Source organism: Pristiophorus japonicus, chromosome 12, assembly GCF_044704955.1.
Source record: "Pristiophorus japonicus isolate sPriJap1 chromosome 12, sPriJap1.hap1, whole genome shotgun sequence".
Classification (NCBI taxonomy): Eukaryota; Metazoa; Chordata; class Chondrichthyes; family Pristiophoridae; genus Pristiophorus; species Pristiophorus japonicus.
This window is the reverse complement of record NC_091988.1, coordinates 72,468,753-72,485,010: the sequence shown is the minus strand read 5'-3', so window position 1 is coordinate 72,485,010 and position 16,258 is coordinate 72,468,753. Positions and strand designations below refer to the sequence as shown.

Here is a 16,258-nt window from a genome sequence, read left to right as displayed (position 1 = left end):
TAGCGGGTATTGGTCTTGTAGCAAAAAACGATTAATAGTTACTTTATAATCACCGCAAATCCTGACCGTGCCATCACTTTTGAGTACTGGAATAATCGGGCTGGCCCACTCACTGAATTCCACTGGGGAGATGATGCCCTCGCGTTGCAGCCTGTCCAGCTCGATTTCCACTCTCTCCCTCATCATGTGAGGTACCGCTCGCGCCTTGTAGTGAATGGGTCGTGCCTCTGGGACTAAGTGGATCCGCACCTTCGCCCCGGAAAAATTTCCAATGCCTGGCTCAAATAGGGAAGGAAATTTGTTAACAACCTGGGTACATGAGGCCTCATCAACATGTGATAGCGCTCGGATGTCATCCCAGTTCCAGCGGATTTTGCCCAGCCAGCTCCTTCCAAGCAGTGTGGGGCCATCGCCCGGGACAATCCAGAGTGGCAGTTTGTGCACCATGCCCTCGTAGGTGACCTTGACCATGGCGCTGCCCAGGATAGTGATAAGCTCTTTGGTGTACATTCTCAGTTTCGTGTGGATGGGGCTCAGGGCTGGTCTGAGTGCCTTGTTGCACCACAGTCTCTCAAACATCTTTTTACTCATGATGGATTGGCTAGTACCAGTGTCCAGTTCCATGGCTATGGGTAAGCCATTCAATTTTACATTTAGCATTATAGGTGGACATTTCATCAAAAATGTGTGCACCATGCACTTCAGCATCTGCCTCCTCTCTCTGAGGCTCGAAATTGCTTTGATCCACCATGGACCGATCTTCCTCTACCACGTGGTGTTTAGCAGGTTTTGCAGAGCTTGCAGCTTGTCTGCAAGCTCGTTGGAGGTGCCCCATTGTTCCACAGCTCTTGCAAACATACCCTTTGAAGCGGCATGAATAGGCTGAATGGAAGCATCCACAATGCCAACAAGGTGTGAATTGCCTTGTTGCGGACTCTGAGTCATCTGGGCCACCTGAGGCTTGCTGGCTCATGGTTTCTGCCCTGTACATTTCTGCTCGCAAACACAGTTCCAATTAATTTATGAACATTGCGAGCACTTGTGTGCTGAAAGATTTGTTTGGTGTTATCACTGGTGGACATAAACGCCTGTGCTATCGCAATGGCCTTACTGAGGGTCGGTGTCTCTACAGTCAAAAGTTTTCGTAGGATGGTCTCGTGGCCAATGCCCAGTACAAAAGAGTCTCCGAGCATTTGCTCCAGGTAGCCATCAAACTCACATTGTCCTGCAAGTCGCCTTAGCTCGGCGACGTAGCTCGCCACTTCCTGACCTTCAGATCGCTGGCACGTGTAGAACCGATACCTCGCCATCAGCACGCTCTCCCTCGGGTTAAGATGCTCCCAAACCAGTGTACAGAGCTCTTCATATGACTTATCTGTGGGTTTCACCGGAGCCAGAAGATTCTTCATGAGGCTGTAGGCCGGTGCCCCGCAGACCGTGAGGAGGACCGCTCTCCTTTTTGCAGCGCTTCCTTCTCTGTCCAGCTCGTTGGCTACAAAGTACTGGTCTAGCCATTCAACATAGGCTTCCCTCCGAGAACTTCTCCAGGATGCCCACAGTTTGCTGCATCTTTGCGTTGGATTCGTATACTCGTCGCTAGTTGTTGCGTTCCTGAGACAGATGAGACTGCACACATGGAGGTTAAAGTAACAGTGACCTCAGTCTTTATTAAGACACTCCAGAGTGAGGAACAGGCTTATATACAGTGCACCCAAGGGATGTTGGGATCCCTTGGGACTTCAGGGGATGCACTCCCTGGTGGCGGAACATGGAAGTGCATGCTTTACAGATACACAACAGTATGTTGGCCTTGATTACAAGAGGATTTGAGTATAAGAGTAAAGACGTCATACTGCAATTATAGGTGAGTGGGCAAATGCGTGGCAGATGCAGTATAATGTGGATAAATGTGAGGTTATCCACTTTGGTGGCAAAAACACGAAGGCAGAATATTACCTGAATGATGGCAGATTAGGAAAAGGGGAGGTGCAACGAGACCTGAATGTCATGGTACATCAGTCATTGAAAGTTGGCATGCAGGTACAGCAGGCGGTGAAGAAGGCAAATGGTATGTTGGTCTTCATAGCTAGGGGATTTGAGTATAGGAGCAGGGAGGTCTTACTGCAGTTGTACAGGGCCTTAGTGAGGCCTCACCTGGAATATTGTTTCAGTTTTGGTCTCCTAATCTGAGGAAGAATGTTCTTGCTATTGAGGGACTGCATGAAGGTTCACCAGACTGATTCCCGGGATGGCTCGACTGACATATGGGGAGAAACTGGATCGACTGGGCCTGTATTCACTGGAGTTTAGAAGAATGACAGGGGATCTCATAGAAACATATAAAATTCTGACGGGACTGGACAGGTTAGATGCAGAAAGAATGTTCCCGATGTTGGGGAAGTCCAGAACCAGGGGACATAGTCTAAGGATAAGGGATAAGCCATTTAGGACTGAGATGAGGAGCAACTTCTTCACTCAGAGAGTTGTTAACCTGTGGAATTTCCTGCCGCAGAGAGTTGTTGATGCCAGTTCATTGGATATATTCAAGAGGGAGTTAGATGTGGCCCTTACGGCTAAAGGGATCAAGGGGTATGGAGAGAAATCAGGACAGGGGTACTATGGTGAATGATCAGCCATGATCTTATTGAATGGTGGTACAGGCTTGAAGGATCAAATGGCCTACTCCTGCATTTATTTTCTATGTTTCTATGTTTCTATATAGGGCCCAGGTGAGACCGCACCTGGAGTATTGTGTACAGTTTTGGTCTCCTTACTTAAGGAAGGATATACTTACCATAGAGGGAGTGCAACGAAGGTTCACCAGACTGATTCCTCGGATGGGGGGATTGTCCTATGAGGTGAGATTGAGTAGACTAGGCCTATATTCTATAGAGTTTAGAAGAATGAGAGGTGATCTCATTGAAACATATAAAACTCTTACAGGGCTTGACAGGGTAGATGCAGGGAGGATGTTTCCCCTGGGTGGAGAGTCTAGAATCAGGGATCACAGTCTCAGAATAAGGGGTCGGCTATTTAGGACTGAGATGAGGAGAAACTTCTTCACTCAGAGGGTGGTGAATCTCTGGAATTCTCTACCCCAGAGGGCTGTGGAGGATTAGTCTTTGATTATATTCAAGACTCTCTATCGATAGATTTTTGGATATTGAAGGAATCAAGGGATATGAGGACAGTGCAGCAAAGTGGAGGTGAGCTAGAAAATCAGCCATGATGTCATTGAATGGCAGAGCAGGCTCGAGGGGCCGAATGGCTGACTCCTGCTCCTATTTATTTTGTTCTTATGTTCTTAAACACACCTGCTCTCATGTTTTGAAAGTGATGAGCGGCCTCTGTATTGGATATTGTTGCCCCTAGTGTCCGCTGTGGCTTAGTGGGAATAGTTCTCGTCTCTGAGGCAGGAGGTCATGGGTTCAAATCCATCTCTAGAACCCATAATTCCACTGTAGGAGTGCTGCACTGTCGGAGGTGACATCTTTAAGATGAGATGTTATGGACTGTAGTTAGTGCTCAGTCACTGCTGTTAACCTGCTCCATTGACAGTCAATTCATTCTGTATTACACTCCCAGTGCAGCACTGAGGGAGCGCTGCACTGTCGGAGGTGCCGTCTTTCAGATGAGACTTTAAACTGCTCTCTCAGGTGGACGTAAAAAATCCCACGGCTTAATTTTGAAAAAGAGCAGGGGAGTTATCCCCAGTGTCCTGGCCAATATTTAATCCTCAACTAACATCACTAAAAACAGATTCTCTGGTCATTATCTCTTTGTTGTTTGTGGGAGCTTCATTGGCTGCAAAGTGCTTTGGAACGTACTGGGGTCGTGAAAGTTAAAAAAGAGACTTCATATAGCATTTCTATAGTGCCTTTTACAACCACCAGACGTCCCAAAGCGTTTCACAGCCAATGAAGTACTTTTTGAAGTGTTGCCATTGTTGTAATGTAGGAAACACGGCAGCCAATTTGTGCACAGCAAGCTCCCACAAGCAACAATGTGATAATGACCCAGATAATCTGTTTTAGTGATGTTGATTAAGGGATAAATATCGGCCCCAGGACACCGGGGATAACTCCCCTGCTCTTCTTTGAAATAGTGCCGTGGGATCTTTTACATCCACCTGAGAGAGCAGACAGGGCCTCGATTTAACATCTCACCCGAAAGACAGCACCTCTGACAGTGAAATGGTTTGTCAGCCCAGATTTTTGTGCTCAGGTCTCTGGAGTGGGACTTGACCACAACCTTCTGACTCAGAGGTGAGTGTGCTGCCCACTGAGCCACGGACACAGTAAGGTGCTGTCTCAAATGTAAGTTTGTTTGTTTGTAAACTGTGATGTGAGAAGTTAACACAATAACAAGCCTGGTCTGAGTCTAGCTCCCAGCACACGTTCTCCTTGTGATTGACTGCTGATGTTAACTCTTTGATTACTATTTACAGAAAATATCTTCTCCACTAAGTCTCCTTGCGACAGAATCGACTGTTGACTTAACTCCCACTTTGACAAGCCTCTCTTATCTCTCCGTAGGTCAGAGATGTTTTTGTGTTGACTCCGTGACAGATGTGTGAGTATATTTTTTTTCTCCTTCCTGCAAACAGTTATATATAAAATCAGCAATTTGTCATTCGGTGGATGGACTAAATTAAAGCGGTCAGTAACCACAGACCCCAGAGTGTGAAGAGTTGGGATAAGTCAAAAAAATATTCTTGAAATACAAACGAGGACGTACTTTCGCCTGACGTCTTTGTGGTTCTATCCTGTGAAATGTGTAGGCCCATTAATCCCAGTAACCCAGAACCTCAGGCAGACTTCCTCAGACTGATTCACAGCAGCCTCTCAGTGCCTCAGCAATTAGACGGACTGTCCCAAGCCAAGAAGGTCCCAGCTTCGATTCCGACAGAACTGTTTGGGAGAAGAGCAGGGGATTCCTCCCAATATTTGTGCTGTGTCAGGAACATAGGAACAGGAGAAGGTTGCACTGCCCCTCAGGCTTGCTCCACCATTCACTGAGATCATCACTGATCTGCACCTCACCTCCAGTGTCAGCTGTGGCTCAATGGGTAGCACTCTTGTCTCTGAGTCTGAAGGTTGTAGGTTTATGTCCCACTCCAGGTACTTGTAACACAAAAAAAAAATCTAAGCTGACACTCCAGGACACTGTTGAGGGAGTGCTGCATTGTCAAAGGTGCTGCCTTTCAGATGAGATGTTAAACTGAGGTCCTGTCTGCTCTCTCAAGTGGAAGTAAAATATCCCGTGGCACCATTTTGAAGAAGAGCAAGGGAATTCTCCCCGGTGTCCTGGCCAATATTTATCCCTCAATCAACATAACAAAAAAACAGATTATCTGGTCATTATTACATTGCTGTGTGTGGGAGCTTGCTGTGCGCAAATTGGCTGCTACGTTTCCCACATTACAACAGTAACTACACTCCAAAAGTACTTCATTGACTGTAAAGTGCTTTGAGGTGGTCGTGAAAGTCGCTATATAAATGCAAGTCTTTCTTTCTTTACTTTATTTATTTATTTACCCACCTTTGCTCCGTACCCCTTGATAACTTTACCCAACAAACAGCTATCAATCTCAGTGTTGAAAGCTCTAATTCACAATCTTTTGGAGAAGAGAATTCCTGATTTCCACTACCCTTTGTGTGAAGAAGTGCTACCTGATTTCGCACTTGATCAGCCTGGCTCTAATTTTAAGATTGTGGCCCCCTTGTTTTGGTTCCCCCACCAGAGGAAATAGATTGTCTATATCTACCCTATCAATTCATTTTAACATTTTAAACATCTCAAACAGATGTCCTCCTCAATCTTCTATACACAAGGGAATGAATACATGCCAAGTTTATCCTCATAATTTAACCCTCTAAGCCCCAGAGTTGGCTAATCTCATCCAGAATGGCAGTAAAGAAAGACTTGTATTTATATAAACCTTTCACAGCAACCAGAAATCTCAAAGCCCTTTACAGCCAATGAAGCACTTTTTGGAGCGTAGTCACTGTTGTAATGTAGGAAATGCTGCAGCCAATTTCCGCACAGCAAGCTCCTACAAACAGCAATGTGATAATGACCAGATAATCTGTTTTTGTTATGTTGATTAAGGGATAAATATTGGACCCAGGATACCAGAGAGAATTCCTTTGCTCTTCTTCGAAATAGTGCCATGGGATCGTCTACGTCCACCTGAGAGAGCAGACAGAGCCTTGGATTAATGTCTCATCTGAAGGACGGCACCTCCAACAGTGCAGCACTCCCTGCCTCAAAGCCTCCCTGATAAAGTGCGACATCCCCACTGACTTCTGGGAGTCCCTGGCCAAAGACCGCCCTAAGTGGAGGAAGAGGAGGGCACTGAGCACCTTGAGTCTCATCGCCGAGAGCATGCAGAAATCAAGCGCAGGCAGCGGAAAGAGCGTGCGACAAATCTGTCCCACCCTCCCTTACCCTCAACGACTTTCTGTCCCACCTGTGACAGGGACTGTGGCTCTCGTATTGGACTGTTCAGCCACCTAAGGACTCATTTTAAGAGTGGAAGCAAGTCTTCCTCGATTTCGAGGGACCTTCTATGATGATGATGGCTCCCTCAGCACTGCACTGTAGTGTCAGCCTAGATTCATGTGCTCAAGTCCGTGAGCCACAGCTACACTTTGCCACAGAGCATCTGAGTTAGAGAAGGGAAGACACAACTCACTGAGACCAACGGGCCTGCGCATCCTTGCTATCAGAGATGTCACCCAGCATGTGTGCAACTAGTCAGGGCAGCGAGGGTAAATAGTAAAAGACTCGCATTTCTATTGCGCCTTTCACGACGTCCCAAAGCGCTTTACAGCCAATGAAGCACTTGTTGAAGTGTAGTCACTGTTGTAATTGTTGTCACTGGGACTCTTTTCTCTTGAAAAAAGAAGGCTGAGGGGTGACCTAATAGAGGTCTTTAAAATTATGAAAGGTTTTGATAGAGTGGATACAGAGAGAATGTTTCCACTTGTGGGGAAGAGCATAACTAGAGGCGATCAATATAAGATAGTCACCAAAGAGTGGTGAGAATGTGGAATGGTTGAAGCGAATAGTATCGATGCATTTAAGGGGAGGCTGGACAAACATATGAGAGAGAAGGGAATAGAGGGTTATGTATATCATATGTAATGTAGGAAGCACGGCAGCCAATTTGCACACAGCAAGGTCCCACAAACAGCAATGTGATAATGACCAGATAATCTGTTTTCTAGTGATGTTGATTGAGGAATAAATATTGGCCTCAGGACACCAGGGAGAACTCCCCTGCTCTTCTTCAAAATAGTGCCATGGGATCTTTTACGTCCACCTGAGAGAGCAGACAGACCCTCAGTTTAACTTCTTATCCAAAAGACGGCACCTCCAACAGTGGAGCACTCCCTCAGTACTACACTGGAGGGTCAGCCTAGATATTTGTATTTAAGTCTCACTGGTATGGGATTTGAACCCACACCCTTCTGACTGAGAGGCAAGAGGCAAGAGTGCTATCCATTCTCTCCACCCTAGGAAAGGAGTGGTGGGGTGTGGTTAACATCAGACAATGTAATCCCACAGCAGCAGATTGAGGGACTTGTAAGACAAGAGTCAAAGTCAATTGAATACTTGTGTGGCTGATGTCACTAATGCTCGAGCAAGAATGTCGGAAAGCATGGAGTAAGAAAAGGTCACTTGGACTATGATACCTGCTCCTTCACAAGGTTACGAGGTAGCTTGAGATGAAGAAACCCCCTGTGGCCCATTTTACCTCAACCAGATGTCAACCCTACCATCTCCCCATTACAACATCCAGCTGTTGGTCCTCGACTACCCTCGATTACCCTCAACTACCCTTGATTACTCTCTATTACCCTTGATTAACCTCGATTATTCTCTATTACCCTCAACTACCCTCGATTACCCTTCCCACATCAACTGTGGGTGCTTATTCGAAGATGTCCATTCGTCCTTTTGACAGTTTTGTTTCAGCCCTCATTCTCATGATGTTTATCCATCTGTGGTTATGATCTGGGGGTTGGCTACACGTCTGTGCTGTAAAGAAGGAGAAAGAAAGAGAGAAACAGAAATAGAGAAAGAGAGAGAGAGATTAAGGGAAAAAGAAAGAAAGAAAGAAGAAAGAAGAAAGATAGATCAAGAAAGAAAGAAAGAAAGAAAGAAAGAAAGAAAGAAAGAAAGAAAGAAAGAAAGAAAGAAAGAAAGAAAGAAAGAAAGAAAGAAAGAAAGAAAGAAAGAAAGAAAGAAAGAAAGAAAGAAAGAAAGAAAGAAAGAAAGAAAGAAAGAAAGAAAGAAAGATAGATCGAGAAAGAAAGAAGGAAGGAAAGAAAGACAAAGCGAAGAAGAGAGGAAGAGAGAAAGAAAGGGAGACCTTCATAACATCACTCTATTACACCCCTACCTCAACCCCACTACTGCACGAACCATCACTCACACGTTCTTCACCCCTCAGCTTGATGCTTCTCCTAGCGATTTCTTCCTCAGCCTCCCGAGCTGCCTTTAATTCCAACCTGTCTACAATCTGGACGCTTGTATCTGACCTCATACCACTTCTCAACAATTCCATCACCCTTGTCCTCGCCAATCTCCTTTGGTACCCCAGCTTTCATGCTTACCCTCATAGTTAAATCACTCCTTGGCCTTTGCTCCACCCAACATCTGCAATCTTCCCCAATCCTACATCCGAACACGGATCTTCTTCCAGCTCTGGTCTGAAGCGTGTTACCCACCTCTTGCCCTCCATTCGGCCTACAGTGATAAAGCCTGCAGGAATCACATGCCTTGTGCACTGGAATTCTCTCCTCAAAGCTCTTCACCACCCAACCTCTCTTCCAACTTCAACGGACTCAACAAAACCTATGAGAACAGGTTGCATAGGCTGGTATTGTATTCTTTCGAGTATAGAAGATTGAGGGGTGATTAAGGTGTTTGCGATGATTAAAAGATTTAATAGCATAGAGAGAGAGAAACTATTTCCTCTTTGTGGGGAGTCCAGAACAAAATTAGAGCCAGGCTGTTCGGGGGTGATGTCAGGAAGCATTTCTTCACACAAAGGGTGCTGGGAATCAGGAACTCTCTCCCTCAAAAATGCTGTCGAGGCTGGGGGGTGGGTGGGGGGGGGTCAATTGAAAATTTCAGAACTGAGATGGATAGATTTTTGTTAAGTAAGCCTATTAAGGGTTACGGAACCAAGGCGGGTAAATGGAGTTGAGGTAAAGATTGAATGACAGAACAGGCGCGAGGGGCTGAATGGCCCTCTCCTGTTCCTATGTTCCTTCCTATGTTCCTATCTCTTCAACTGTGTTATTGGTCACCTCTCCTATCTCCTCTCCCTTTTCCAGCTGTCCCCATCCTTATAAAGTCGCTTGGGATGTTTTGGTTATGTGCAAGGTGCAATAAAAGTTGTTGTAGTTGATGACATTGATGAATGCTGGGCAAATGTTTACTGCCCTGCAGTTGATGCACTATTTTGTTGCATTTTAACGTAGGTCGGATGTCGTAATTACGCCCGATGGAACCCGCACCTGTTGATGAAGTGTTTTTCTCTATAATGCCAGTCTGGAGGGACTGCAGAAAAGACCTCAAAACTTTGTCCCATTGTTGCAAGTGGAGGACTGACTGGTGCTGAAACACTGGCACGGCACGTTGGAGTAATATGGCTTGGCACCAACAAAAATGGAGGAATGTGGGTTTCCCACTGCAGCCCTCCAAGCACAGTCACCGATCTCACGCTGAGGGATATTCGGACATCAAGTGCTTTTGCTCAATTGGCTAACGTGTTAGGGACCATCACCTCAGTTAAAACAGGAATTGGACAAGTATTAAAAAGGAAGATATGAAAAGATACGGGGAAAGGGAATTAGAGTGGGCGGCTGCAGTTGCCGTGAATCTATGCGAATGACGCTAAAATCAAGGCCAATATATTGGGAGAAGTCACGAGCCAGTGACTGCGTTTCTGACTCTGTCTCTCGAAGGCCTCTGTGGCTGCTTGAGCATGAATCAGGACACTTATTCCGCAGCGTGCTGCCCAGTCATCCCCTCCATCCCCCCCTCCCTCCCTCCCTCCCTCCCCCCATCCCCACCCCAGCTGCTTCTGCACGAACAACTGTAGGCAAGTATTCCACACAAAGCTTCCTGTAAGAATCGAGACAGAGCCTGTGTTGCCAGTCCTGGGTTTCCGGTTAATAGCTCTGCCGCTGCCAGTCTTGGGTTTATCAGTGGGGTGCCAGGTGCTGGTCAGGATACTGTGGTAAAACTGGAGAACAGGAGCCATCAGTTGGGGTTTTCTTGAGTGTCAACTTTAAGACAGATTGGAGTTCCCGCATTCAACGTGACAGTTAGGATTGCATGAGCTGGGCTCTTTGCGTCGTTCCCTCATGTCTTCAGTCAACGTGTAGACATATTTCAAGCATTCCATTAGCTTACATTTCCTACAGTACGATAATTTAGAGATTATGGGACCATTCGAGTCACCCATCTGCGAGTGGAAGTCGAACACGTGTCAATGTATCTGTAGACATCCCCGAGGCATCTTTGGTATTCATTCAAGTGAAGGGAGCTGGGAAACAGAAAATTATTTAATTTCTTCTTCACTTATTATCATGTACATCTCTGGTCAGCTGCCAAGCTGGAATCTCCCCATTTCATCCTTGTTTTTTTCTCCTTCTAACCCAAAGCCAAGAGTTGGTAACTCTCTCGCCTCGAGGTCAGAAGGTGTCAGGGATCTTGCCTCACCATCAGATCATGAGACAAGATCCCTGGTACCAAAGTGCTTCAAAAAGCTGACACGCCAAGTATTAGAAGCTCTGGTCACGAAGACTATGATGGTCAGGTCATGTGGTGCGAATGTCTGATGAGCGAATCCTTAGATCTTCTGTGACCCATTGACAACTGGGAAGCAATTTTGTGATGGTCAGCAAAAGAGAATTAAAGACTGCTAAAATGCAATTCTGAAACTGTGCAAAATCAACGTCCATAAGTGGGGACAATTGGCTCAAGATAAGGAAGCAATAGTGAAGAACCGTCACAAAGGCACCTCCTACTGTGAAGTCCGTCTCATATGCTGATGCTGAATGTAAGCACCAACTGAGGTAATCTCGTCTGAACAATCAGGCTCCCCAACCTGGTGTATCCGGGATCCCACTGATAAATCTCAGAGTTGCTCATTCCCAGCGACAAGTAGGTCTCGTCAATCATCGAAGAACCCACTGCGAGAAATTAGATGATGTTCCGGCCGCCTTTTTTGTTATCGAAAGACAAACGATAGCAAGGTACGAAGGCTTTGCGTTCGAGTCTCATATCAAGAACATGAGTTGCATTCATCAATGCCAACGTTCCAGTCTAGTACATTGCCAGAGGTGCCGCATCTCAGATGGGGAGTTAAACCGAGGTCCCAGCTGCCTGTCCCGGTGGCTCAGCTGCACTAAGGATCCCACGGAAATCCTTCGAAGAAAATCAAGAAGTTCCACTCTGCTGTCTTGGCCCAACATTCCTCCCTCAACCACCATCACCCAAATACAGATTGACCGGTCATTCATCACATTGCTGTCCATGGGATCTTGCTGTGCGAAGAATCGCTGCCATGTTTTCCCACATAACAACGGTCATGATATCTCAAAAAGTAATTCATTGCCTCTGAGGTGCTTTGACGTGTTTGTAAGAGACGCGATAAGATGCGACAGAGATGATAAGGTTCTGTAACTCCCTCTCCACCTCCATTTTAAAGACAGTGGGATAGAATTTCCGCTTTGGGCGTATGGTGGAGATAGACAGATTTTTGAAAGATAAGGGAGTCAAGGGTTACGAGGAGCGGGCAGGGAAGTAGAGTTGAGGCCAAGATCAGATCAGCCATGATCTTATTGAATGGCGGAGCAACTCAAGGGGCCAGATGGCTGACTCCTGCTCCTATTTCTTATCTTATAGCTGGAAACTTCAGTTACGTGGAGAAACTAGAGAAGCTGGGGTCATTCCCCTTGGGACAGAGAAGGTTAAGGAGAGAATTGATAGAGGTGTTCAAAATTATGAAGGGTTTTGAGAGAGTAAATAAGGAAAAACTGTTTCCACTGGCAGAAGGGTCAGTAACGAGAGGACACAGAATTTGAAGTCTAGTCACTATTGTGATAGGGTGAGATGTGGTAAGGTGGGTGGAGGCTCATGTGGAGCATAAACACAGGCACGGACCTGTTGAGCTGAATGACTTGTTTCTGAGCTGTGCATTCTATGTAATATAGGAAATCAGAGAAACAGATTTATAACTTTGGGATTTTCCATTTTCCCACTCTTCCCTTCTCCACGCCAGCTTGAAATGTCCTTATTTTTGTATTCAGGTAACTTCCCTGTGAAATACAGGAATTTCAGTACAGATTTGGGTCGAAAGCCCTCCAGGATTGCTTGGAGTCTCCAGGAATTGAAGATTAATCTGCAGGACACTGCAGTGAGCAAAAACCCGAGAAAAGTCATAGGGGCATTAAAAATTGTGTTCTTTTAAAAAAATGTTCTTTGAACAGTTTTATTTATTAGTTATAAAAATATAATAGTGACACAAGTTAATAAGGCCATAAAAAAGCAAACCAAGTACCGGGAAACATTTCTCTGAAGGATAGAATTGAAAAGCAGAGAAGCTATGTTAAATTTGTTTCAAACCTTGGTTCGAGCACACTTGAAGCACTGCGAACAATTCTGGACTCCATATTATAAATTAAATATAGAGGCACTGGAGAAGGTGAAAAAAAGATTTACTAGAATGATACCAGAACTGAGAGGTTATAACTGTCAGGAAAGATTGAACAGGCTGGGGCTCTTTTCTCTAGAAAAGAGAAGGCTGAGGGGTGACCTGATAGAGGTCATTAAAATTATGAAAGGGCTGACAGAAAAGATGTTTCCACTTGTGGCAGAGACCAGAACTAGGGGACATCAATATAAAATAGTCACCAATAAATCCAATAAGGAATTCAGGAGAAATTTCTTTACCCAGAGAGTGAGTACTCGCTACTGCAAGGAGTAGTTTTGCTGACTAGCATAGATGCATTTAAGGGGAATAAAAACAGAGAATGCTGGAAATCTCAGCGGGTCAGGCAGCATCTGTGGAGAGAGAAAACAGAGTTAATGTTTCAGGTCGATGACCCTTTGACGAAGGGTCATCGACCCGAAACGTTAACTTTGTTTCTTATTTTGCTTTTGCATTTAAGGGGAAACTAGATAAACTCATGGGGGAGAAAGGAATAGAAAGATGTGCTGATGGGGTGAGATGAAGAAGGGGGTGAGGGGGAAGAGGGTCGTGTGGGAGCATAAACACCAGCACAGACCTGATGGCCGAATGGCTTGTTTCTGTGATGCAAATACTATATAATTATATGTATTGGACATGAGGGTAAAGAGCTACATGTCTGACAGTCAATTATCATCCAATTGCTTTGCAACTATTGTGGGAAGGCGGGACACTGAGGATGGATTTGTTGACCGACCAAAGGCCGAGGGGGGGCAGTTGGTTGTGTGATGAAATCTCCAGGAATATGTCCAGCCAGAGTTGGGAATTCAATGCTGTCAGCTGAGGTGTCAGCCAATGGCTCAGTGGTAGCACCCTTCTCTCTGAGTCAGAAGTTTGTGGGTTCATAATCCCACTCCAAAGACTTGAGCATAAAAATCTAAGCTGACACTCCCAAATGCAGTGCCAAGGGAGTGCTACATTGTCGGAGGTGCTGTCTTTTGGATGAGATGTTAAACCGAGGCCCCGTCTGCCCTCTCAGATGGACGTAAAAGATCCCATAGCACTATTTCGAAGAAGTGAAGGGGAGTTCTCCCTCGTGCCTTGGGCCGATATTTAACCTATAACCAACATCACTAAAAAACAGATTATCTGGTCTTTTTACATTGTGGGAGCTTGCTGTGTGCCAATTGGCTGTCACGTTTTCTACATTACAACAGTGGCTACACGTAGAAAAAGTATTTAATTGACTGGACAAAGCCTTGGGACATCCTGAGGATGTAAAGCTCGTTTAGATGTCCGGTGGTCATGAAAGGCGCTATATAAATACAAGTCTTTCTTTTTCTTTCTTATGAAAGGTGCTCTAGAAATGTAAATCTTTTTTTTAAATATACTTGGCTTAAAAAACGTAACCGTAACTGTTAAATATATATTTTAAAAACCGACAAATTAGGTATATTACAACAATAATATAATAGTTTAATGAGTTTTTTTTAACGAAAAAGAACAAAGTATTGTGACAGGCAGTGGGTTGGCCGCCGGCCGTTGCTAAGGGCGGGGGTCCCTGGGAGCAGGGGGGGCGCCATCTTGGTTCCTTCAATGGAGGAGGAGAGCTAGCGGCGAAGCGGCGGCCCGACAGAGTGAAGAAGAGCATCCGCCTCCATCGGCCGCCCTGTGCGCGATGAGGGCTCTCCGCTCCCACCTCATCCTGTGCTGCGGGCTCCTGGCCTGCCTGCGGCCGGTGTATGGCGACTCGCTGCTGAACGAGGAGGTCAGGCGCTCGATAGATTTAGGGAGCCACCTAGCCAAAATCACCGCCGATGTGACGCTCTCCAACAGCGGGCCCGGCCCGGCCTCGTCTTTCATCCTAGCCGTGGAGCCGGGCCTGGAGAACCACTTGGCCTACATCGGAGTCACCGTAAGTATTTGCATTTACAATATTAAGTTTCATTGCATTTTGGGTTTTGCAAACCATTTTAGCTGCAAAAAGTTGCAAATTTATAAATGCAAAACTCGTCATTACTATATTTTCAAATGCATGTTTTGGGGATTAATCAATTACATTTACTCCAAAAAATTGCATTTTTTATTAATTTTTTAAAAAAGGGACCGGGAAAGGCAAACGTGTCTTTAAAGTTGTTCCCGGCCTGGGGTTGGTGAATGAATGACAGTCAGCACTGCTTCCGCGTTGCTGCAGCTTACAGGAATTTGACACGTATGCACAAACCCACCAGTGCTTCCCTGCACAGGATTCGGGGTCATTCATCGTTTCCGCACACTGATCTACGCTTCAATCCCATTGCAATTGTCAAAGAAAAAAAAAATAGCTTATGTAATTGCAATAGTCGTTTGAGAGAATTTCCCATTTTTAAAGTACATTTTTTTGGCATTAAAATAGTCAGTTTGAAGCAATATTCCTATTCATTTTCCAACTCAGTGTCCAACCCCTCACTTCCTTGTGAAGTTTATTTCCTCTAGTTCCAGACTCGCCAACCAGTGGAACTTTTTAAAAAAATTCCTGATTTACTTTTACTTTTATCAAAACTCCTTATGATTTTCAGTACTTGTGATGTTGTGTCCTGTCTGTTCCAGACTTTGAAAAGTGATTTTCTTTTCACGGAGTGCGTGTCAGCCGTGGCTCAGTGGATAGCACTCTCTTGTCTGAGTCAAAAGTTTTGGGTTCAAGTCCTACTCCAGGGACTTGAGCACAAAAATCTAGGCTGAAACTGTACTGCAGTGCAGAGGGACTGTCGGAGGGGCGGTGCTGAGGGAGCGCCGCACTGTCGGAGGGGCGGTGCTGAGGGAGCGTCGCACTGTCGGAGGGGCGGTGCTGAGGGAGCGCCGCACTGTCTGAGGGGCCGTCTTTCAGATGAGACGTTAAACCGAGGCTTTTTCTGCGCTCGTGGACATAAAGGATCCCATGGCACGATTCGAAGAGGAAGGGAGTTCTTCCCTGTGTATCCTGGCTAATATTTATCCTTCATCACTGAAAGATACTATCTGTTCATCAACTTATTGCTGCTTCCGAGACCTTACTGTGTGCACATTGATGGCTGAGTTTCCCTACATTGCAACAGCAATGTAATGTTTCCCTCCCTGAGGCAACCAACAGATTAAAATACATGCAAACAGTGCGTACCAGTCTGTCTTATCTAGTGACTGGCTCACATGCTTTGTTTTAGTAACATTCTCCATCTACGGGTCACTTGTGGTGATGTATGTTCCGGTGGCGATTGAATAATGGCAAATATCACCTGATGGGGCCCAGGCAAAAATACAACTACTTACTTGGCATTGCTTTAATCTGTCCGGTGTCTCATACTGTCCAAAATGCAATATAACGCAACAACAACTTGTATTTATATAGCACCTTTAATGTAGTAAAATGTCCCAAGATGCTTTACAGGAGTGTTATAAGACAAAACAAATAAATTTGACACCGAGCCACATAAAAAGAAATTATGGCAGATGACCAAAAGAAGGAAAGAGTGGCAGAGAGGTTTAGGGAGGGAGTTCGAGAGCTTGGGGCCTAGGCAGCTGAAGGCA

At 45.5% G+C, this 16,258-nt stretch overlaps 1 protein-coding gene across 1 annotated transcript in view; it reads left to right on the top strand.

The window, feature by feature from the left end:
- The first annotated feature begins 14,274 nt into the window (after window positions 1-14,274).
- rpn1 (ribophorin I) overlaps window positions 14,275-16,258 on the top strand; it is a 29,591-nt gene continuing 27,607 nt past the window's right edge. Inside the window, exon 1 of the mRNA XM_070895664.1 lies at window positions 14,275-14,630. Within this exon, the coding sequence (XP_070751765.1) occupies window positions 14,394-14,630 (237 nt within the window). The 5' untranslated portion in view covers window positions 14,275-14,393. The remainder of the gene's footprint in view (window positions 14,631-16,258) is intronic.